At 31.4% G+C, this 24,197-nt stretch overlaps 1 protein-coding gene across 3 annotated transcripts in view; it reads left to right on the top strand.

The window, feature by feature from the left end:
* LOC123656696 (calmodulin-A-like) overlaps positions 1-23,699 on the top strand; it is a 64,956-nt gene extending 41,257 nt beyond the window's left edge. For 2 of the 3 annotated variants that reach the window (XM_045592357.1, XM_045592355.1), the window contains exons 5-9: positions 10,392-10,425; positions 11,347-11,448; positions 21,381-21,516; positions 21,994-22,142; positions 22,869-23,699. In XM_045592357.1, coding sequence (XP_045448313.1) covers positions 10,392-10,425; positions 11,347-11,448; positions 21,381-21,516; positions 21,994-22,142; positions 22,869-22,900 — 453 coding nt within the window. In that variant the 3' untranslated portion in view covers positions 22,901-23,699. Of the gene's footprint in view, positions 1-8,473; positions 8,844-10,391; positions 10,426-11,346; positions 11,449-21,380; positions 21,517-21,993; positions 22,143-22,868 lie in introns of those variants that run through there. The other variant, XM_045592358.1, reaches the window with a different exon arrangement.
* Positions 23,700-24,197: the final 498 nt, after the last annotated feature.

Genomic DNA, 24,197 nt, shown 5'->3' with positions numbered 1-24,197 from the left:
AATTATCGAGTTAAATAAAAAATGTCGTAAACTTAAGACAAAACACCCAACTCCTGAATTCGTTGAAAAATTAAAAACATATACCGTCCTATTCGTTGGCCTATTAGCGTGCATTGATTTGGCACGGTAGGCGTGTGCTGGGCTGGGCCGTTTGTCAACTGAATTTACGCGTGAATATTTCGTATACACGCGAAGTTCGTCACGATTATTAATATGCCGCTTCATATCAGTGACTTTATGCAATCTTTTAGGGTGTTTTTTATACAACTAGTGTGACAAACAAGCGTACACTTCGCCCGACTATAGACTCGTGCAACCCCAGCAATATCATACGCGCATTAATGACCCTATACCCGCTTTCAACACAGCGCGTTCTCAAGACTTCTGACTATCTAACTCACAATTTTAAGCACAGCAGTACAGTATTAACTATGATCTTCTTTAAAATTATGGTATTTTCTCAAGCAGCTCCAGATTTGGAGCAAGATCCCGAGTAGAAAGTTTTTCGTCTTCCTTAGAAGGACCGGACCAGGCATGCCTGATCAGGACTAGATATGGCATGTAACGCAGATGATTGGTCTGGACCTGATCATGATGAGATGAGATTTCCTGATCTGGACCTGATCAGGAAATCTCATCTCATCCTGATCAGCGGGTTCGGTTCGGTCCTTTTAAAAAACACGAATGTATATTTTTGAAAAAATTGTTTAACAAAAAAAAAAGCGAATTAATATAAATATGTATTAACATAATTATTATAATATTTATTTCCCTTTTTTTTCTCCAATGTATTATTTATTTATGTTTTTACTTTAAATATTATTTATTTTTATGTTATTAATTAATTATTATTATTAATTAAATTTTATTTATTAACTTCTAATGATTAACTACTAACTACTATTTCCTATTACTTACGACTGCTCCACTGTTTAGAAATGGACTCCCTGCTAGATTGTCCTGATAACTGTATATATACTAAGTGCGCTTAAAAACATTAATAGCGCGATTCAGGCTCAGTTCGCGTCATTTCTTTCAGGTCATCCTGATCTGGACCGGACCAGGTCCTGATCCAGTATGTACCATACTTGGTAAGATTTTACATCAGGCTAGCCTTGTCTGGACCGGACCTGGTCCTGATCCAGTATGCCTTACCCTACTTGATTATATTTTACATCAGGCTATCCTTGTCTGGACCGGACCTGGTCCTGATCCACTATGCCTTACCATACTTGATTATATTTTATATCAGGCTATCCTTGTTTGGACCGGACCTGGTCCTGATAGAGCTTGCCGGATCACGCATGCCTTATTCTATCCTGATCCAGTCCAGATACATGATCTGGTTGAGCCTGACCTTTTTTCTACTCGGGATATTCATACTGTGTGTCCTCCATTAATCAAAATTGATACTGTACTCTGATATGATTTAAAGATTTTTAAATTATAATTGAATCCTCAGTGCACAATATCATAATACTTGAATATGAAAATACGAACAGATTCGAAATCTAAATTCTGGTGAAAGTCTTGAAAATCAAAATCTTCATCAATTGAATTATATCAATTAAAAAATTCTGGGTTTTTGGTGTTGGGATATATTTCACTTTAGTTACTTAACAAGTATTGGTCATTCTAAATATCTGCCCTAATAATTTTTCTTTCGCCGCTTTGAAATTAATTACACAAAGAATATTAAATTTTTATTATGTAATAAATCTAACCACATAAAAATCACCTAAATTATAATGGGGTCGCTGTTTATTTTCATCATAGCCATAATAACCACGGGGTTCGAGATTCAAGCCGAAATTCGACGTTGTTTATGTTTTGAAGACACAAGTACTTTCTATTGATTTAATAATGTATCGTAGTATACCGGTGTTTTGTTCATTTGAAAACGCCAATGTAACGATTGTTAAGGCTGATAATAACCCTTATATATAAAAAAATACCTTTAGTCTTCCACGGTAAATGCGCTATCCAAATTAAAAAGAAAAAACAAACAAACAAATTTTTCAGCTATTATTGTATTGGTATAGAATTAAAATTACAACATTAAAATTTTTGTAAGTTATTTATGACTTTGAAACCTTTATTTATTTGTTATCTAGGTGATATTTTATTAATATAAGCGGTCACACTCAACGGATCCCCCAGTAGGATTTTCTCCTGTGTGTCCAACACATACAATACACAAACACAACACCCAGACCACGTCTAACATCTATATGGTCGATACAAATGTCTGTCGTGAGCGGGAATCGAACTCCGACCGCTAGCGCAACAGCCAGTGCTATTACCACTGCGCTAACGCGTCGTTATTAATATAATATACACAATCTTTACAATGAAACAACTTATAGGGATCTAAAATACTTAATATACTGCAATAAAAACCAAAAAAGCTGTTTGATTATAATGAGTGACATTCGCGTAAACATTAGAAAAAAATATATACACAACCTAGCAAATCTACAGTATCACGTATCTACCGACAACATTATGACCTACACACATACATTAACTCTGAAAACAATGCTCCTTTTCATCGCAACCAGTTATAGGTTTTTGAAAGCGACAATACTGAAATAATCTAATTTTACTCACAAAGCCTTCTAAGATAGAGCAACACTGAAAAACGGGCTCTCACATCCCGTAATAGATTTACGATATACCGGTTTTATTCTGATAATCACGAACGATATCGTTACGATATTAATGATTTTTTTGAAGTAAAACTGAGAGTAAGCTGGTGAATGCGTGACGAGAGAGTTACGAAAAGTGTGATCGAGCGAGGCGAACGGAAGTTGAATCTTGATATAAGTTAGACGGATCTAAAGAAGTTTTACTTCAGTCGTGTGGTCTAAAGCACACTCGTTATTTATATAAAACTGATCTGATAGACTTTGTCCTTTCCAAACTGTCAAATAAGCGAAACTTAGGTACTTGTGGGTATCTTTTAGTTTGTGGGGAAGGAGGAAAATAGATGGAGCACATCTTCAACACTGTTTGCTTTTGGCTTTCTTATTTTCTGTACACAACGCAACAATGAGTACTTCACACGGATATTTTGTGAAGATTTAACACTCTATCTTCAAATCTTACAAGTAATCAGTTGTATAGATACAAGCAAACAGTTTTTGCAGTTTAGTTTACCAGAAACGATATAAGGTCGTTGTCATGAAAAATAATCAAAAGAGAGAGAACTCAGGAAACAATTGACGCTGACGCTAAGTGGCGCTAGGATTGACGTTTTCAGCGTTTTTACTTGTAGAAATACCAATACTTTGTAGAAATACCAGCATTTACTATACCGATACGAAAAACAAGAATCTATTTATATTATTTTTTTTCTTCTAGTCGAATTTATTTAATAGAACGTTTTGATTTTTTAATGTAATGGTTAATTTCTATGAAGCAGTAAACTACAGTCGCGTTGACAAACACTTTTATTTTAATATTTGTTTGAATTATATATATACTAATATTATAAAGCTGAAGGGTTTGTTTGTTTGTTTAGTTGAACGCGCTAATCTCAGGAACAATTCTTAATTGAATAATAAGAATAATTGCTAGTTTCAGTGTTAGATAGCCAATTTATCGAGGAAGACTATAGGCTATATATCATCACGCTAAGACCAATAGGAGTGGAATCTACGCGGATGAAGTCGCGGGCAGAAGCCATATATAATCTTAGTTTCCAAGTACTAACCAACATTTTTTTTTCTCATGATACAGATATGAAATAGAATAATCACGTGCTAGTGACATTTTTATGAGAACTAAAAGACAAGGCGTGAACACACCCCGGTCTACCGCTTTATTTAATCAACTTCCTTGTTTTGGTGTTTAAACATTTTGACGGGGAAATTTCATGGCTTGTTAATATTCATAAATAACAACGCTTTACCAACTGTCTTGAAATAAATTCTGATAGACCGAACAACTCTTATTATTAATTATTATTACTAACCGTAGATAAGGAAACTATGTTGTAACTAAGCATTCGTCGTGCGGACTACGCAATAAAAACAGCAATATTTAGCACGACTCTTAAATAGTAATAACTTTTTCTATGTCATAAAGTTTAGTATTATAAGAACTAAATGAAATCAAAATTCTAAAAATATTTGTATGCATAGTTATAGTAGATGCCAATGTTATGAGGACCACAAACAGAATTTTGCATTTCATGCAACGGAGTGTCGTCATTCTTGGAGTATTTAACAGGTGTTTACACAAATTACACCTTTTTTTACGTTTAGGATATATATTTTTTTTATATAACTACGCTCACCGGATGGTAAGCGATTACCGTAGCTTATAGGCGGTTGCAATCCCAGAAGTATCGCAAGCGCTTTGCCTACCCTATCCCCAATTCCCTCAGGAGCTCTGGTCACCTTACGATTGAAAGCAGTATTATTTACACTGTGATCTTCTGCATGAGTCGTACGCTTATTTGCCAGTCTAGTTACATAATATATAAGCCGACTGATATAGCTACAATTTTATATATATATATATATATATATATATATCATATAATTTTGTTGACAGGATTTCTATAATTTATTTTTTTAACCAGCGCTCGTAAAGCTCGACCTTACCGTATTCTGCTAAATTTAGAGAAACACTATTACCTTATGTACATATATATTAGGTACATATATTTATACACTCATATGAGATTTAAACCCTAGATAACTAAATATTTACCGAATCGACTACGTATTGACGTTAGTATTTTTTTTCTTGTTTTACAACTCAGAAAGTCAATCCCTTATTTACAGTTGAGTTTATACTTCGGCATATTATAGTATATTTCATTAAAAAAGACCGGAGAATCACTCACTATATAGGTAATGGCTTGAAGCAAAAATAGAAGAGGAACATGAAGAGGGATCTGATTTCATCATGTTCATCAGACCATTACTGTGCACGAGAAAATATGTCAGAATACATAGGTATTCCAGGTAGCCAAGTTAAACAAAGTTGGTTATTATATTTTCATTTTACTTTTATTCACCAGCTTAACCCAAGTCAAGCGTGCGTAAAGAAGTATTAGGTACTTTAAAAAATAATTACGATTGTTTTCACTGGTAGAGGCAATTTCAATGTTAATAAATTTGAGGCATGTGCTGCCATCTACTATGGACGTTATTAACTAAAATATTTTTTATAGCGATACACAGATGGCGTTAGGTATTCGTAAAAAAAAGTAAACATGATTATTTCTAATGAGATAATACACAAAATGTTATAAAATTTTCACTTACATATGAAAATACAATAAGAAACTGTATTATATAAATGAAAATTTCGACCATATCAAATTAATATTGATAATAATTTTAAAGCTACCTAGTATATTTGTTATTATAACCATTTAAAGGTCCTATTACTTCTTCTTTGATAAAACTATACTTGCATTTGTTAACTAATTATAATCTCTATTAAGGTACCTCAACCTTACAGAAAGTAATTAAAAATAACAGCTAAATAAGACTGCACACAAGCAGTGTTCCAGTGGCAAGAGCTTCTGAGGAGAACCCGGGGTAGAATCGGCAACGCGCTTGCGATACTTCTGGTGTAGCGGGCATAGGCTTTGGTAATAGTTTACTATGAGTTGGGCCGTACACTAGTTTACCGACCTAGTCGTAATCATCATCATCATCATTACGTCATCTAGTCGTAATGATAATAAAATATTATTCCATTATAATGCCATATGAATATACAACGAAATAAATAGTCATCTTGCTAAAATGTGGCCTTAAAATATTATTGTACGACTTGGTGCAGTTTAATTTTTACAAGCAAAGTTTACTTTAAAAATCAATCACGGATGGTCTACTACAGGGTTATTTACAAACAATTTACATACAAATTGTTTTGTGAAAAGCGTCGCACAGAGGCAGTATTTTTATATTTTACGCTCCTATGTTTAGCGCTGGCTAGAGTTACATAAGAACAATGTATGAACTAGAAAATTTTAAATCTTAAGAAGGTCTGTAGTACGTTTTTCTCTTCTAGCGTAAACTAATATTACTTATTTGCATCCAACAGGGTAAAAAAATAATTGTGAAAAAAAACCGACTTCAATTACTTCAACACGTAATACAACGTTGGTAAACGAATAAATAGTGATTACTTCACTATACGCGTTATCAAAGATTACTCAAAAACTTGTAATCAGAACTCGATGAAATTTAAATATGACCACATGATAAGCACCAGCTTTTGATTAAATTAAAAATCATCAAAATCGACAACCAGTAAAAAGTTATGCGGCATAAATAGGTACAACGTATGTCGACGAAAAAATAGTCAAGTAAAAACGCATTATTAGATATAACACAAAAAGTAGTTGTTAGATCTCAAATAAATTTAATTGGGACCAAATGGCACGTACCACCTTTCGGTTTAATTTTTTTTATTGAAATCGACTCACCCAGTCAAAAGTTCTGAAGTAACATACATAAAAAATACAATCGAATTGAGAACCTCCTCATTTTTTGGACGTAGATTAAAAACAGTTTAATCTTAAATAAAATACTTTTGACATACACTCTCAGTCGTCTGTTTCTAAGATAAGCAACTTAATGTTTCTGTTATCGGTAACATCAGACCCGTACAACATTTTTTTTCGATCGATATCGATATGTATTTACTTAAATAATTACTATATTTTCCTGGGTCGCCATATTTGAATCGGTATTTTATATTTAAAAATATTAACTTAGCCTGAGGATTTTAATGAAGACATAATTTTCCAATTCGTCAAAATTTCATGTTATATAAGAAATCAGTAAAATAAATATATGCGCCAACCCGTAGTGGAGCAGCGAGGTGAATTAAGCTCCAATCCTTCCCTTACACTGAGAAAGACCTATGCCCACCAGAGGGATGCTATATTCTGAATTGTGTATATTTTTATAACGTAAAAGCTTACTATAATTCCATTATAATTTATAATAGTAATGCTAACGCTCCGTGATTTATATGCGAGACATTGCAAGATTTACAATGAAGAGTTAAAACTACAAAAAGAAAAAAAAAACTTTATTTAAAAATCTCATCCTGCTACACGAAAATGTTAAGTTTAAAGGTAGAAAATGAGATAAGGCTAAGAGAAGTGTGGTGCAAGCGGAACTCGTTTGAATTTATAATCTATTAAAATAGGATTAATCCGACCTGCTTCCGTTCTTTCGAACTTTCTGGAAAGTTTCTTGGCTTTAAAATATATGGTCTAAGATCCGAATTAAGAACAAAATAGACGTTATTTTTTTTGCGAATAGAGTGATATAGGGTTGTCTGCTAAAATCTAGTTAGAACAGTGGTTGGACTGGCCAGGAACTTTTCAGTCAATTGATTCGTAATTTTTTTTATTATACTTAGAAAAATATAGAATAATTTTCGTCCATTAAACAGTTAGGTGAAGGTCGTTTCTAGTTCTGATCTCCTACTAATATAATCATACTACAGGTAATAGAAATAAAATCTGATACATGACACTATAGCCAGTGGAAGCAGATAAAACTTAGAAGAGGAGGTTCTTAATTCGACTTTAGTTTTTTATTGTTTTTTTTATCTATGCTACCTCAGAACTTTTTACTGTGTATAATTACGATTACGTTGATGTCTTATCCATAATTTTCCCGTCAAAAGCGACCGGTTTCAAATGATTCTCACTGTGCCAAGATCACGGAAATATTTGTTTGTTTTACAATGACCGCATTTTGAACGCAATATTTTTATTACGACATATTATACTATTTTCGATGCACCATATTAATAGAGTATTTATATGCAACTCTATATTATATGATAATTCTATATACACTTGACGACCTACATCCATACCGATTTTGATGTTAATGGTTTTCGCAACATTTATGTAAGATGTAATTTAATGTTTATAGCAAATTATGCCCCTTTTCATCAAAATCTGTGTAGTACTTCTTGAGACGGTAGCATAAAATCTTGAAACCATTAATTTTGAACACGAAACAGTCGTTGTTATGAAATTCTGTCAAGGGCTACCTACCTTTGACAGAATTTCAGAACAGATTTTATGAACACAAATTTCAGAAGAAACTTTAAATTAAAAAAAAAAGATGATATAGATCGCTTTGCTATAATTTTTATTATATATTTTTTTATTGAGCTAAAAAAAAAAACATAAATACAAAACATGTATTTTATTGTATAGATAGATATTAATTAACAAATTTTAATCCGTAGCGTTTGTTTTTTTACGTTTTAAAATAATATAATTCTTTGAAGATATTAAAGAAAAAATATTCTAAGTAATAAAAAAAAAACTTTTTAATTATGAGCAATAACCAAAATTAATTAAGAGTCGTTTACATTGAAAATCGAAAATACGGTCACGTAACGAGTTAAACGATTTTGGCACCATTCTAGATGTTTACTGATTATATAGCGCAAAAATCCAATTTAAATATAGACACATATATTCAGCTGTCATTGTCGCCGCGCGTGTCAAGCGACCTTTGTTGCTATTCGATTTAAAAAAAAAAATAAAACAAAATAAATTGTCAACTTCAATTTAAAAAAAATGTCACGTAAAAAGTATTGATACGTTGGAATGTTCGTAGCATTGAATACGAAGCTCGCGTTCCATTTTCAAGAGTATTTTTTTATTTTAAATCATTTTTGTGCCAGTGTCGGGAATTGGAAGATTAAAGTTGTACAGATTTTTCGTGTGAAGTTTTTATCGGTCAAAAATGGCGGGAGCTAGGACAGATGATATTTATAAAAAGGAATACAGAAGGATTCGTAGAGTTACCAGTGATTTTGCAACTCGACAGTTTTCTGTTAGTTTCATTTTTTTTAAAATTTAGTTTACTAACAAATATATAATAGAGTAAAACACAACAGTAGATATAAACTATATTAATTTAGAAATAAATTAGTATTATCTAATAGCAAGTGTACATTTTTGTTATCATGTATCGTTGATTGTCATACATAGACACTGTAAGTTGGATTTATAATTGTTAGATTCAATAAATATGTTCGAAATTATACATAAACTAGATAACTATACATACTATAATATACTGTTTACTTTACTGTAAAAACGTAAGTTTTAATTATACGAAAACTTTTCGAACATTGAAAAACACATATTTAATAATTGTATTACGTTCTTAAAACCATTTCAATTAATGAAAAAAAAAAAAAACAATAAATTCATTTTAAAAAGAAATATTAAACCATTTTAACGCTTATATATCAAGCTATTTTATTTGCATAAAAACATAGACCTCGATCTTCATATAAGAGACGGATCGAAGCTTAATCCACCATGCTACTCCACTGCAGGTTGGTGGATATATTCCTAACTAGGAGTAATGATCGCTTTCAGCTGTCTATGATAAAAACCGGGACTGACAGCTTATTATGCTCTCCGAGACAGACAGACAACCAGACCGGAAAGATATATTTTTACAAATATAAATATCCATCCCGAGCGGAAATAGAACCCGCAATTGTCGGTGTGTGTGGTCCACATGGTGCACGCACTACTACATCAGAGCTATGTCACATAAACATATATTTTAACTTACTTACAACTATGTTCTATATGCACTTTTCATTGGCAATAGTTCATTTTTACTTTTCGCGTGAAAAGCGGAATAATGTGTAACACACTGTTTTCAAAAAATATCTGAAAAGGTATAACTTCATAACTCCAATTACTTATATTTATAAAATAACTAGAAATCTAGAATAAATAAATAAATAAATATATATATATATATATATATATATATATATGATGTGTGTGTGTGTGTGTGTGAGTGTGTGCGTGCGTGCGTGCGTGTGTGTGTGTGTGTGTGTGTGTGTAGATAAATTTCTGATACAATTTCTAATTCCAGTTCTTTTCTCAACTAAATTCTATCTCCAATAAGAAAAATCTAAAATATGAGTATACAAGTTATGCAGCTACAATTTTTTTATTGGCTTGCAATGTCAAGAGGTACAGGTAATTTCGCAAATGTCACGTATGAAAAAAAATACACGAAGGGTATTGATCAGAATGGTCAAGAATACAACCTTCGTTAAAAACAGTAGAAACTTTCCATTCGTATTATATAGGTTATTGCAAATTTTGAAACCTCTGTATAGATGTAATGTAAAATTTGATAATACTAGTCATTTTATGTCTCAATACTAGAAAAGTATATTAATTACATACAAACTAATCTTGGTACTTCGATAATAGATAATAATTAGTCATTGTAGAAAGGCACTCAAAATCTGACACGAAAGTATATTATTTTCTTGTATTACGAAGAAATTAATCTTGATACTTGATACAGTCAAAGTAAGTTTAACATTTTTTTTTTAATTTTCAGTCAGAATACGGACTCACGGAAGAACAAGTCGCAGGTACGTAAGTAAACATTTATACTTGATCTCAGTATAACATAACAGTAATTATTTTTATACTCAAGTACCTTTTAACCGCATTGGTGTTATTGTTTGCTTGTTTATTTGATATATAGGTAAATGTGTAAAATTGTATATGTATGTATGTTTGATTAAATATTTTTTTCTTCAAAATAAAATTATAATGGTTGCTTAAAAATGATCGTGCCTTCTAATTAAGGAAGTTTATAACTCTCGACCTGTGCAACCGTTAAGATAAAATATAGTTACAAATTCCTATTTTGTCATAAAAAATATATGGCAGAATAAAAAAATTGATAATCAGTTTCTTAATTGAGATCAGCCAATTTGCCGAAAACAATGACAACCAATACATTAAGATCTTTAAGTATTTGTTTAAATTTTGCTTACGAACCGTTTAATTTAGAACACAACACGGGAACACACATGGGGTACATACACTTAATTTACTACAAGTAATGTTTCTTAAATTTTATTAAAATAATCCTTGCCTAATGCGACTCGACAACGTGTTAACAGTTTTTTTTTTGACAAAATATTTGGATTTTTTTTAATACAATGATAGGCTTGACCTGATGATAAGTGAAAATGCGTTCTAAGATGGAGCACGCTTACCTAGAAGTAACCTATTCACTCGCGACTTAAAGATCCCCAGGTTATAGTTTTCCGGAAACACAGACGCTGGTAGAGAGTTCCATTCTTTGGCTGTACGGATCAAGAATGTACTAGCGAATCGCTTAGTTAGCTCCTACCTTCTCCAAAAATCATGTAATTTCTTGACGCTTCTAATGAGTATCCATAGATACTACTACCTTCCTATATTCCCAGGCACCATCTATCACGAGGCACGTGTATTGACTATTGGTACATTTGGAGTAAGTTACGAAATATTTGTTCCAGAATTTAAGGAAGCATTTATGCTATTCGACAAAGACGAAGATGGCACCATCACGATGGCAGAACTAGGTGTGGTGATGAGATCACTTGGACAGAGGCCGTCAGGTAATTTAGCAACATATAGCTTTCATAGTAAAAATTATCACTTTACTCACTCACTTCCAGCTATCGCAGTCCACCGCTGGATCTGCTGGACTTAGCCTCCACAAAATGGCGCCAAAAATGGCGTGAACTCATGTGTTTTGCCTATAGTCACCACGCTGGGCAGGCGGGTTGGTGACCGCAGGGCTGGCTTTATCGCACCGAAGACGCTGCTGCCCGTCTTTGGCCTGTGTATTTCAAAGCCAGCAGTTGGATGGTTATCCCGCCATCGGTCAGCTTTTTAAGTTCCAAGGTGGTGGTAGAACTGTGTTATCCCTCAGTCGCCTCTTACGCCACCCACGGGAAGAGATGGGGTAGCTATATTCTTTACTGCTGTAACGACGCAGCAGATCGGGATGAATATTTGTATTTTTACAAATATTTCTTTCCGGTTTGGATGTCTATCTTTGTGGGTCTCCTCACCTTATCTCAGAGAGCACGTCAAGCCCGTTGTTGGTTATTTGGTCCCGGTTCGCTTCAGCCTATAATATGCTACTACTGGGCAAGGTCTCTTTCCCCATGTGGGAGAAGGATCAGAGCTTAATCCACCACGCCGGTCCCGGTTGTTATCATAAAAACCTGATAGCGATCGTTACTCATAGTAGGGACATATTCGGCAACCTGCAGTGGAACAGCGTAGTGGATTACGTTTCAATCCTTCTCCTACACATGGAGAAAGAGGTTTATGCCCATCAATGGGATGTTACAGATTGAATCGTAGTTTGTTTGTTTAAGCGCGCTAAGATCAGTAACTACTGGTTTGAATAAAAAAATATTTTTGTTTGGAATAATCCATTTACCGAGGAAGGCTACAGGCTATAGGCCATATATAATATATAAAACACATAAAAAAGAACTAATAAATATAAAATATACACAATTAAATTATCATATACAACTTTTTCTTGGAAAAAATTCTACCACTATATTTCGTTATATTTTTCAAACAATGTGAAAAAACACACACTATAATTTATATAAATTATTTCACAGACTCACTCTGACTAGATGCCTAATTTAGTACATTTTTTTCTTAAAATAACGCAGATGCGACCGCGGGTTATAAGCTAGTAAAATATTTTGCATACATTATATAACGTAGTCGAACTATATATTTAAAATTTTTATTACGAGTATTGTTTACAATAAGAAATTATTGTCCGAGGCGTACGTGTGTCATTTCACCTTCATTTATTCGTCTGTACAAGAATAAACATTCAGAAACGAGTAGCGTTATATATTTGAATGTTATGAACGACTATTTTGTATTTTTAGTACTTTTCGTAGTTTTGGCAGACATCTGAATAGGTTTGTAGTAACTTGTTAATAATTTGCTTCATATGATGTTGTTAATGAAAAGAATTTTGTATTTTTTATACATGAACAGTTTAGTAGAAGTCATATCATTACATAGTATAAAACAAAATCGTTTCCCGCTGTCTGTCTGTCCCTATGTATGCTTATTTCCCTATGTATGCTTTATATCTTTAAAACCACGCAACGGATTTTAACGGTTTTTTTTTGTATATAACATGCAAAATATAATAGAGAAACACAGATAAAATTTTAGAAGTTTCTAATGTGATGTCGTAAATAAACTCATTTTTTTTGCTCTTACATTATATTCATTTAATTGCTGGCTGAACCCAACAAAATAAATCAAAATAATGTACCACAGTACTGTAGATCTTAAAAAAGTCTACAAAAAAGTCGTGTATATGTCTATCTCTTAGGGATAACCCACAATAACCATTTTGTATCCTTTACTTTTTACGAGAAATAATGGCTTCTTTATGAAGCGATTTTAAGCAACACAGCACTAATACTGGAAGGATTAATCCTTACCCAATTAAGTACCATAATTGTATTGTGCATTTAATACAGATCAATATAGCCCTTTACAGCATGTAATTTAAATGGATATTTTCGAAGATATTACACATTAAAATGTAGGGACATAACGGTTGCGGCGGTACGGGCCAGAAGTACGGCGCGACAATTTTTTCGAAATTGTATGTTCGTACTTTGCGGTACCGACTAAAGTCGGTATTAAGGTTAATTTTTAAACTGAATTTATAGTAAGTACATTAGGTAGGATAGGTTTAGACTAAAAGCATAATTTATCAATTCAAGAGTAACATCTAAAGAAAATATGTTTGTATATTTAATGACAATAAAGGTGTGAACGTTGTATATATAGACATTCTGTAGTATCTGTTAGTATCAGCTTTTTACCCGCGCGAAGCCGCGGCGGGACGCTAGTTATTATCTAAATCTTAAATATCGTATTAGCCGTATAAAGGGATGAACAAAGAGAATTATTAAAACTTTAAGATATAAGTATAGATAATTTAACTATAGTTATTTATATTAATTTAATATTAAATTTGTTGTTATAAATTTCGTTAATATTTGTACTTTTAACACGAAGTTATAAATTAAAAAAAAAAGAAAAAAAATATATACTTGCCATCGCAACTAGTTTGTGTAAAAAACAATCTACTTTTAAAACATCATTTACTCTGTCGTTTTCAGTTTGACAGTCTCAATTTTACGCCACCTCAAAGTACTTCAGGCACTATTAAAAAATATTACACGATGTCAGATATGTTTTATGCCCGGTCACTATCAGAAAACGATACGTTTTCCTAACGGGTAAGGAACCGTTAAATTCCGAATACGACATGTTCGAAATTTAATGAACTCTTAGGAAAACGAATCGTTTTCTAAATATAGGAAATCGGTTATACTTAAATACCTATTGTACGCGTGTAACTTAAGAACGTTATTATCAGGACAAGGTTTGTATTACAGAAAATTAAAAAAAATTGATATAGTGTCTACAAAAAATAAAAACGGGTCGTACAAAGTTTACTGCGTTAGCTATTCATTCATGTAATACTAGCTATACCCGTGCGAATAATTCGCACTAAATAAGTATAATTTTTATAACTTTACAGAATTACAAAAAGTATTTATACGTGAGTTGATTTGAAATCAATTAATTTATAAAAACAGAAGCAATAATATTTTTTTTAGTTGTGGGTACCGGTAGAGCAAACAATCATCAATAAAATGATATATAATTTATGTGGAGTAATTGTGAGGTTTTTTTCTAAAAAGGGTAGCTTTAGTGTATTAATATATATGATACTCGTAATTTTCTATATATATCTTGTCCCTAATATAAATAGTCCCATATCTAATTAACTTTGATTAATATTATTTGTGAGTCACAAACAACATTAATATCCGGGAGTTTCGGCCAGATATGATACGAAATAGTTGGCGATCAACACTGTCATTTAAGATTGTCATCTATTTATAATTAATTTTAAAATTCCCTCGGTATGAGTTTCGTTTCAACGCTCGACAGGCGGTTGTTTGTTGTTCTAGCATTTTGTTTTGTTCGCTAAAAAAAAGTTTTTTTTTTAAATCAAGCTAGTGCTTAGACTGCCAGTTCGCGGTGACCATAATATAAATATTTCTCATGAGTGAGAATTGAATCCATGACAGTTAACGCAACAATAGTCATTGTTAAATTTCTTTCTGTTTAAATTAATCAAATATTATAATTTTATCTCTTGTTGTATAATAATACAAATAATAAGAAATTACTACTAAACTATGTCAGAATTCCGTAGTATTCTAACAGTAAATTATTAAATTAAATATGTTTAATATACATACGCAATGGTCACAGCAATGGTTTATGTCTGTTGCGCTGATGGTTGCGAACATTTGTATTGGTCATATAGACGTTTACCGTGGTCTGCGTGTTTGTGCAGTCCTTGTGGATCTCCCCACCGTGCTTCGGAGAGCACGTTAAGAAGTCGGTTGTTATCATGTACACATGATAGCGATCGTTATTCATAGTAGGGAATATATCCGCCAACCTGCATTTTAACCATCGCGGTTAATTAAGCTCTGATCCTTCTCTTACATGGGGAAAGAAAATATTACAAGCTGAAGTATAACGCAGCGTTTAACATACACATTGTTTCGTCTGCTTCTAATCGAACCCAGAGCTCTGGAACGGAAATCGTGGTTGCCAATAGCGACAACAAATCAATTAATTCAGTCAGTACTATCACAATTTATTTATTTATTGTACAATTAAAAAATACATTAAAGAAAATATCATATTATCATTATTTATTATTTATTTATTAATTTATCAAATAAACATAATGTACTTATTTATTATAAATAGAATTAAAAACCACGCAGAATACGCTCTCTCTATAGTAAAAATATTTTTGAATAAAAAACGCAAAAAATGTAAAAGTAAATCAATCTCCATAAGAAGATTTATTTCCGTGATTTCATCTTAATTGAAGCGTTCCAGGGATTATACGGGGGTCACTTCTCATCGCGACCTTTTTCAATTCGCCAGATGGATAAAAGTTCAAATGATATAAATTTGATAAATATAAAAGCTGTAGATTTCATTTAATATGAACGATCTGTTAGATATATAAATATATTTTTTTTTACAATCTACAATTTAACAACTAAATATTTACAGATAGTTATGGTATAAATCATGTCCTTAATTAAAAATGGAGTGGTATAGGCTATATTTTATTGTTATTGACCGAAAACTTCAGTGAAAAATAATAGTATATGTAAATAAAGTCGAAGAAATGCGAGTGAAATAAAAATTTTACTATATATTTGCATCAAAAATAATAATTAACGCCCAACGAAGTGGGCACGGGTCAGCTAGTAATATATAAAAATTAAGATCTTTGTTTGATTGTAAATACTTTAGAATCGACTGGTTAAAGAGAAGCTGATTGTCAGAAAGGCGTTTACAAAAACGAACTTTAGGCGATAAAACATCGTATTACAACTCCTTAAATTGTAGTGGTAACCATCAACTATAACGTGAGTAAAATCGCTCAAGTCACCTAATCTATACAAATACGAATAAATATAGGCATAAAACCATAGTAGTTATTTCTGTTTCTATGTTTTGTGTAAAAAATTTGAAACTAAATATATACCGTAAAAGTAGCCTGTCTGCGAAAGTATCACGAAAAAAATTGCTTGAAAACTGTAACAAAATAAATATATCTGCATAATTATTAATATTAATGCTGATAATGGTACCGTAGTTGTCTGTTTTCATAAATGACAATTACAGTGTTACTAAGTAATCCATATTTTTAATTGCAAATAATTCATACGAATTCATAGGCCCAGCATGTTCATAATTTATTAGATTTACATCACACTTAAGTATATGAACGTCAGCTAATATTAGGGCAGGTAACTTTAACACCTGTGCCTCTTTTCATATCTTTAAAAGTTCATAACGTGTCATATGTTGCAGTGTCTTGTGCTAGCTTGAAAAGATGTATTATGTAACGGCTAATTCTTTTACATATACGTACTTAAATATTAACTACGATAATCTTGCTAAATATTCTAACGGATATAGTAATTTTTATTATAAACATTTTTAATATCATATCCAAATTCGACCGTTCCAGCGGGGATCGAACCTGGATCTCCGACTGACCGTGTCGGTGCACTAGCGAATTAAGCTATGGAACGATGTACCCGTTAATTCGAAATTTTTGGTATGATGATTTTATATTCGGTTTAAGCGAACCGTGGCGCCGTCTATAGTGAGTTCTTTACAGAAACTCGTAACTATTCAAAGTTTCATATAACAATGAAAATCTTTGACAGGAGACGACACCATGCTATTTTTAATTTGTTTGATTTTATTTTTGTGTTACCCACACATTAAGAAATTCTAAACATTTTTTAATATCATATCAAAAATCGACCTTTCCTACTACTTAACTAATTTTTCTTATATCTAAATACAAAAAATACGTTATTTATACAGAATACAATGGCTTATAGTTTAACTAAATACATTACAATAGAAAAATTACTAATTATAGAAAATTCATTAAGTCAGGTAAAAATAGTTAGACCAGAATTTTTTCAGGAAACCAATTTTTAATATATTATTTAATATACTAAATTTGTTATAAAGTATGTTTCATTCTTCAGCTTGGTAAAGATCGACTTAGGTTCGGATCCTAGACCATAAAAAATATTCTAAACTAAATATGACAAATGACTAACACTTAAGTCTATGCCAGTTGTTTCAGTGAATTTCGTACCGACATATTTTTTTCGTATATACATTGATTTTTTTTAAAGCAAACCTTCTCTTGAAAATAACGAACACATTTTTTTTAAAATACAATTTGGTGCAGTCATTCGTATGTTATATGCGAAGATACATTTTAGTGATTTGATGACACCATATTTCACAAAGGTATTAAGATGAGAATTTAGACAAACGATTTCTAATTTTAACTAAATTAAAACTTTATAAGGTGATAAAATATAAATACTATAGTAAAAGTATTAACACCGTTAGCTCTTTGAGTTGAGTAGGTATAAATTATTGAAGTGTACAGCCCTAGTTCAAAAATTAGAGATCCTTCTGTAACATTATGCATTACATTGAAACCGGCGTAATCTACATAATCTTAGAATCTCACGGCAGATATTTTGGAGAAAATTTCGTTTTGTTTATTATATTTTTATAGATTTAAACCTGGCTTATAAATCATTGAATTACATAAGTAAGTTATTATTTAATATAAACAAGTATAGTATAATATAAATATATTAATGTGTCAATCTCTTAATACCTTAAGAGCCTATTGCCACTGTTTGCAATAACCAAACTCTTTGCTCCTTGTCGTAAGTTCCAATCGAATATGGGTTTATTGTGTATTTTTATTTAAATTAAATTTATTAAATTATAGGTGCACGAAACTCATGAAACTTGCCCGGTATACTCTCTACATAGATACTATTACGTACATGTCATTTCCATCTAACTTCTCGTTCTCACCAATCGAGATATTTGGACGAACAGCAATGAATAAATGATAACAGTGGGTAGACGTTTCAATTTGCGGCTCAGTATAAATGGATTTTCATGAATTTTTATCAACTTACCACCACTGTTACTTCATCCGTTCGAATTCAATCATATCTTGATTTAAAAAAAAATAGCAATTTCTTTGAATAAATGCTTACTGCTATTATTTTATTACAAGTAAAAATAAATATAATGTAGGTAGGTATGTATTTTAGAATTTAATATTTTTTAAAGTTCTGGTTACATCACAAAGTGGTTGTATTTTTTTTTTTACTTCTACATTCAATATTTTCACTCCAAATTAACGTTTTATTTACCACTTATGCAGGTTTTACCAAAATAGCATAACTTAGAATCATATCTCATTTATAAGGTAGCTACGAAATTAAATGTCCACCTGTCCGGATCTCCTGTATTTATGGTCCTGTATTTTACACGGATCTTGCTAAATGGGAGGGTACCCGGGTATTGTTCCACGTTTTTATGTATGACTAGGTCAAAGTGTATCCATTTTGAATATTTTGTATTTCAACTAAAACTTGTTTTATTGTTGTATTGGCATAATCTTAGAAATAAGAATGAAATGCTAAATTCATTGTATATTTATTTTTATTGTTTTTATTGATGAGCTTTTAATGTTATAAACATTTTCTAACTACCCACTAAAGACTATGAAATGTATGACTAGGAGTATAATGAAATATGTTCATAGATAATAGACACATGGCTTACGTTAATACAAATATAATATTAAAAGGCATTAAATACTACATGTAAGAAAATGTATAGTTTTTTAGTGCACCACAAAAGTCCAAAATAATTAATTTTCTAACGGATGTCTTGTTTATTGGCGAAAATTCAGATTCTGCTTCAAATTTAACCAAGATAAAATCGTAACGTAGTTTTTGATATGTCTTTTGATAAATATGTTTTGAATAATATATAGGACATCATGTCAAAGGGAATTCTTTGACAGGTGATACATGACAGATATAGACTCCTTCCGCGCCCGCAGGTCTGCTAAGATGTTGGAACAGTATTGTGCTGCATAAAAATTGATTAAACCAATCTAAATCGCTGATTAACTCAAACAAAGTATAAACTTTCACAGTACAAGTGTGGCGTTGTATTGTATCAGCTGTGTGGTGTTTCTAAAAACTAAAATAATTTTATAAAACTTCCGAGTGAATGATCGTAATCGTGTTAGGTAGTCTAACAGTGATAGTAAATCAGTGTTGCCAACCGTACGCTTTAAATCGTATTTAAACGACCTTTTTGTCTCTTGTACGATGTAGGATCGAGTAATCGAAATCGTACGCAAAATATACGATTTTTTCAAATCTTATACTCATCATCATAACGAAGAAAAAATAGATGACAATTTAAATTAATTTATGATATTATAAAAAAAAAACAACAAATAATTTAAGGTGAGCAATTTCAAAGGACAACGTAGTTAAATTGAGCTATTGAAAATCTATCGATTAGTATTTTTTTATTACAAATATCATTATTTTGCAGGCTGGGGTGGGGTAGGTGAACTTTGTTGACTGCACAACATATTAAGGATGCTGGATCATGTATCGACTTCAAGCAATCTGACGAAATGTTACGCAAATTGAATTTAGCTATGTAAAAAAGAATAAATACTTCCACTCCTGCATCTGCTGCTGCGCCTAATGACTCTGATAGTGACTGTGACTAGTGACAAAATATGTATATATACATATAAGTAATACCAATTTTTGTTAAGTCCATTACATTGTTAATTAGTTTCATTTTTGTTAGTTAATAAGTAAAATATAAGTTTGTTTTTAAATTTGAAGTTTATTTTTAACAGACTTCAAAAAGGAGGTTCTCAATTCCAATGTTTTAGAATATACCTATGTAACTTTTCTCTTAACTAAAAATATATAAATTATTAATTTTAAATGTTGATTCATGTTCCTTAAATGATAAATATTGATTCAAAATTAATGATAAAATAAAATGAATTTCCCCTTAAAAATTATTTTCGTTGTTTTATTGAAATTTTATTACGTATCATTTTTTTCCTTGAAATGTTACCAAAATACGATCTTTTCTAGTATATGGTACGATCTTCTGAAAAATAAAGTTGGAAACACTGTAGTAAAGTGATTTGAATGACTCATCTACTGCTTGTTTGTTTTTTCGTTTCTCTGTATTTCTCTTTATTTATTTTAATTTATTGGTTTTGTTTTGTTTGTACTTATTGTCGGAGCTTACTAGGTACTTAAGAATCGATTTTCATATAAGGTATGAAAAAAAATATATGATGATTAAAATCTACTGAATATATGACCTCGTTAAGTTTCTTGTAACGCCATCGACGTTTTTTAATAATATTTTTTTTTTTTTTTTTTTATGCATAGATAGGCTGGCGTTTGACCGCTATTTCACCTGATGATAAGTGAAAATGCGGTCTAAGATGGAGCACGCTTACCTAGAAGTAACCTATTCACTCGCGACTTAATATTGCTTTCCGATAGATGGCGTTATTTGATACATTATTAACCTTTATCTAAGACTATTAAGAATTTTTGTGCCTATTTAGACTTTCAATCAGAGTACTGTTGACTGTCTGCACCCAGAGCTACTCTTGTCAAAATTAAAAATCTACAGCTTCTTGAATACCAATAATGATTCCGAACATTTTCAACAAAAAAAAAAGACTCCGGTCCTATCACGCAAGCAGCTGAGCCAGCTGCCCCTGTTATCTTAGGTGGTTATGTAAAATATGTTCTACCATTGTTCTCTATATGTGTTAAATTGTAACTATCAGTATGATAATAAATTGTTTATAAATATTGGTATTATTACATAAATATTTTCATTTCAAAATGTAATTATTTTTAATTAGTCTTTGTGTATCAAGATTTAACGTATAACTTTTATAAATATTATAAATAGTATATTTTAGAACAACTTAAAATTTTATAAAAAATATTTTCAGAGACTGAACTCCGAGATATGGTGAAAGAAGTGGATCAAGACGGTAATGGAACTATCGAGTTCAATGAATTCCTGCAGATGATGTCTAAAAAGATGCGCGGAGCAGACGGCGAAGATGAGCTGAGGGAAGCTTTCAGGTATAAATAAAATCTCTATTTTATACTTTATCTATTTTCTTTATTTATATTATCATATTTTCATGTCCAATCTTTGACATATATAGAAAAAACATGATTTAAATATATTTCCTTGAGTTCTAGTAGAATGAAACATAAATAATATCATAACCCAAATTTTTTACAAGAGGTAATCTGGCGCTTGGTGAGACGAGATATCTATCGGTGGAAGTTCACTTATTCAGAAAATACCTATTTCAAAAAAGTACACAAGTTACAGGTAGCAGAAAACGCGGATACTGTAAGAGGCAACGGAGATCAAAGTCTCGGCAGTTGCTATCAGAAAGCTGGATGAAAACAATTTGAAAAGAATGCATTGAATATCGACTGGATAAAGATGCCATTGTTTACATTGTGTCGCCGTTCCGTGAATATCAGTGAAGTTAGTAAAGTCATAGCATAATATTTACTAAAACATATATGAATGAATATTTGCAGGGTATTCGACAAGAACAACGATGGATTAATATCTTCAGTTGAACTTAGACACGTCATGACCAATCTTGGAGAGAGACTTAGCGAAGAAGAAGTAGATGATATGATCCGTGAGGCTGACCTCGATGGAGATGGCATGGTCAATTACGATGGTAAGTTATCTAAAATAGTACCAGAAGTAAGAAAAGAAAATGGCATGATGTCTCATGAACACTGACAATTAAAATTAAGATCTTTTTAATGGGCATAATCTATATATTAATTACGTGAAGCAAAAACTTTGTTTACGAAAATGAAACGTGAAGCAAACCCCTTTTTACGAAAATTGCGCGGATGGAGGACTAGGAAATTTCGTACACTTATAGTTTATATGGGGAAAGAGTGCAGAATGCTATTTTTTTTAATTATTCATGAAAATATATTGAATCAATAAAAAAAACATTACACACACTACCACATATTTGACACACACACCCACGCATAATATACTCTTTTATTGATTGTTAGTCTTTAGTCAAATTCAAACATTTTAAAAAAGGTTCTTTATTTTCATAATTGTTTGATCTTCTTTAATTCAAATTTTTAACGGTCGACCCACTAGTAATGTGTGCTTTGGGGCTTTACAGAATTACGCAGTGACGGCATACAGTATTTTGATGCTGAAATTGTTTCCAAAGACAACTTTTAAATGTTCATTTGTTCATTATTTGAGACATAAGACCATGCGTACCATGTTAGTTCTTCATTCTGAGTTCTCCAATATTTAGGCACTATGCAAGCGCCTGTGTTAGCTCAGAACACCACACAAGCAACTCGCCTAACCATTTTTGATACGAAATATTTCTATGATATTCAAAATGTTCTTTTGATGTTTTCAGAGTTTGTAACAATATTGACTTCGAAAAACTAGTATGCAGAGCAAAAACCCAAGAGAGATCGTCCCCCGCCGCGACAGTGTCCATATACGGAACTAACAAAGCTCGGAGGGAAAGAAACTCTTATTTAGATGAGTCAGTGTAAACTCAATTCGAAAGTGTTGTTTTATACGCTTGTGGGGGGAGTGTTAATACTGAATCTGTGTGGAACAAACGCCTAATCTCCCAACGAATTTTTTTGTTGCATGACATGAAATACGAACGGCCTTCGTGGAAGTGCACCTTTTATAACTACCGTGATTTTTTCAATTTATTCAATCGTGTCGTTTATCTGTATTTTAATTTATTATTGAAATTGAAACGCTGGCTCGCTAATTTTGTAGCGGATGTGATGAGACGTGTCTCTTGACATGAAATAACATCAAAGTATGGAGAAAAACTTTGGATTTAAATGTAGATTCGCTAGCTAATGAAGCTGTTGCATGATTATTTATATGTTTGTTTATTAACGCTATAAGAATTGTCGCTTGATGTTTGTACGATGATTTTAAAGAGCCACATATCGGGCTGTATGAGCGGTCTGTAAATATTGTTTGTCTGTGGATGTAAACGGACCGTCGAGACCGTTTTATTTAAAATATTCATAATTTAAATGAATATAGTTGATAAATGTTTTAAATATATATATTTGTTAACAGACATAATAAAATTATGATAAAACTGAATAAAAATATTTTAAACAAGTTTGTAAGGCTTGTTGTATTTTATCAAGTGCTTGATTTTTGGTCTGTGAAAGAAAAAAAAATGAAAAAAAAATTGACGTTGTAAATCCGTTAAGATATTTTTATTCATAAGATATTCAAAATGCGAAACTATTATTAGTAACAATAGCATTTGTTGTAAATTCGGTAATACTTATATGAAACGAAATTTGAACACCGAAACAATTAATCAATACATTATTTTAAAAAAAGAACAAAACAATACTGGCCGAAAATAAGTCCATTATTTTCTTAACGTGGACCAAGAGCCCACAATGGATCGAGTCTTGATAACTAAGTCAGTTCCATTACTCGATTCAAGAAGTCCTTTATGAAAAAAAAAATAGACGATTACTTTTTTTTTATAATAATCAAAACATTAGTTGGCTCTTGGTTTATACATTATAATATACTCAATTAGAAATATACGTGTCGTTTTGATATTGAAATAGATATTTAGAAAATATTAAATATAAAAAGGATAGTTTTAAATCGGTTGTGTCCATTTTGTAACCGTAAAATCGTTTAATATAAAAAATGTAAGGCCATGTACAGACTGTGCGTTTTCGAG

Source organism: Melitaea cinxia, chromosome 9 (assembly GCF_905220565.1).
Source record: "Melitaea cinxia chromosome 9, ilMelCinx1.1, whole genome shotgun sequence".
Taxonomy (NCBI): Eukaryota; Metazoa; Arthropoda; class Insecta; order Lepidoptera; family Nymphalidae; genus Melitaea; species Melitaea cinxia.
Note: the sequence above shows the minus strand (reverse complement) of the source record. Positions and strands in the feature narration are given on the sequence as shown.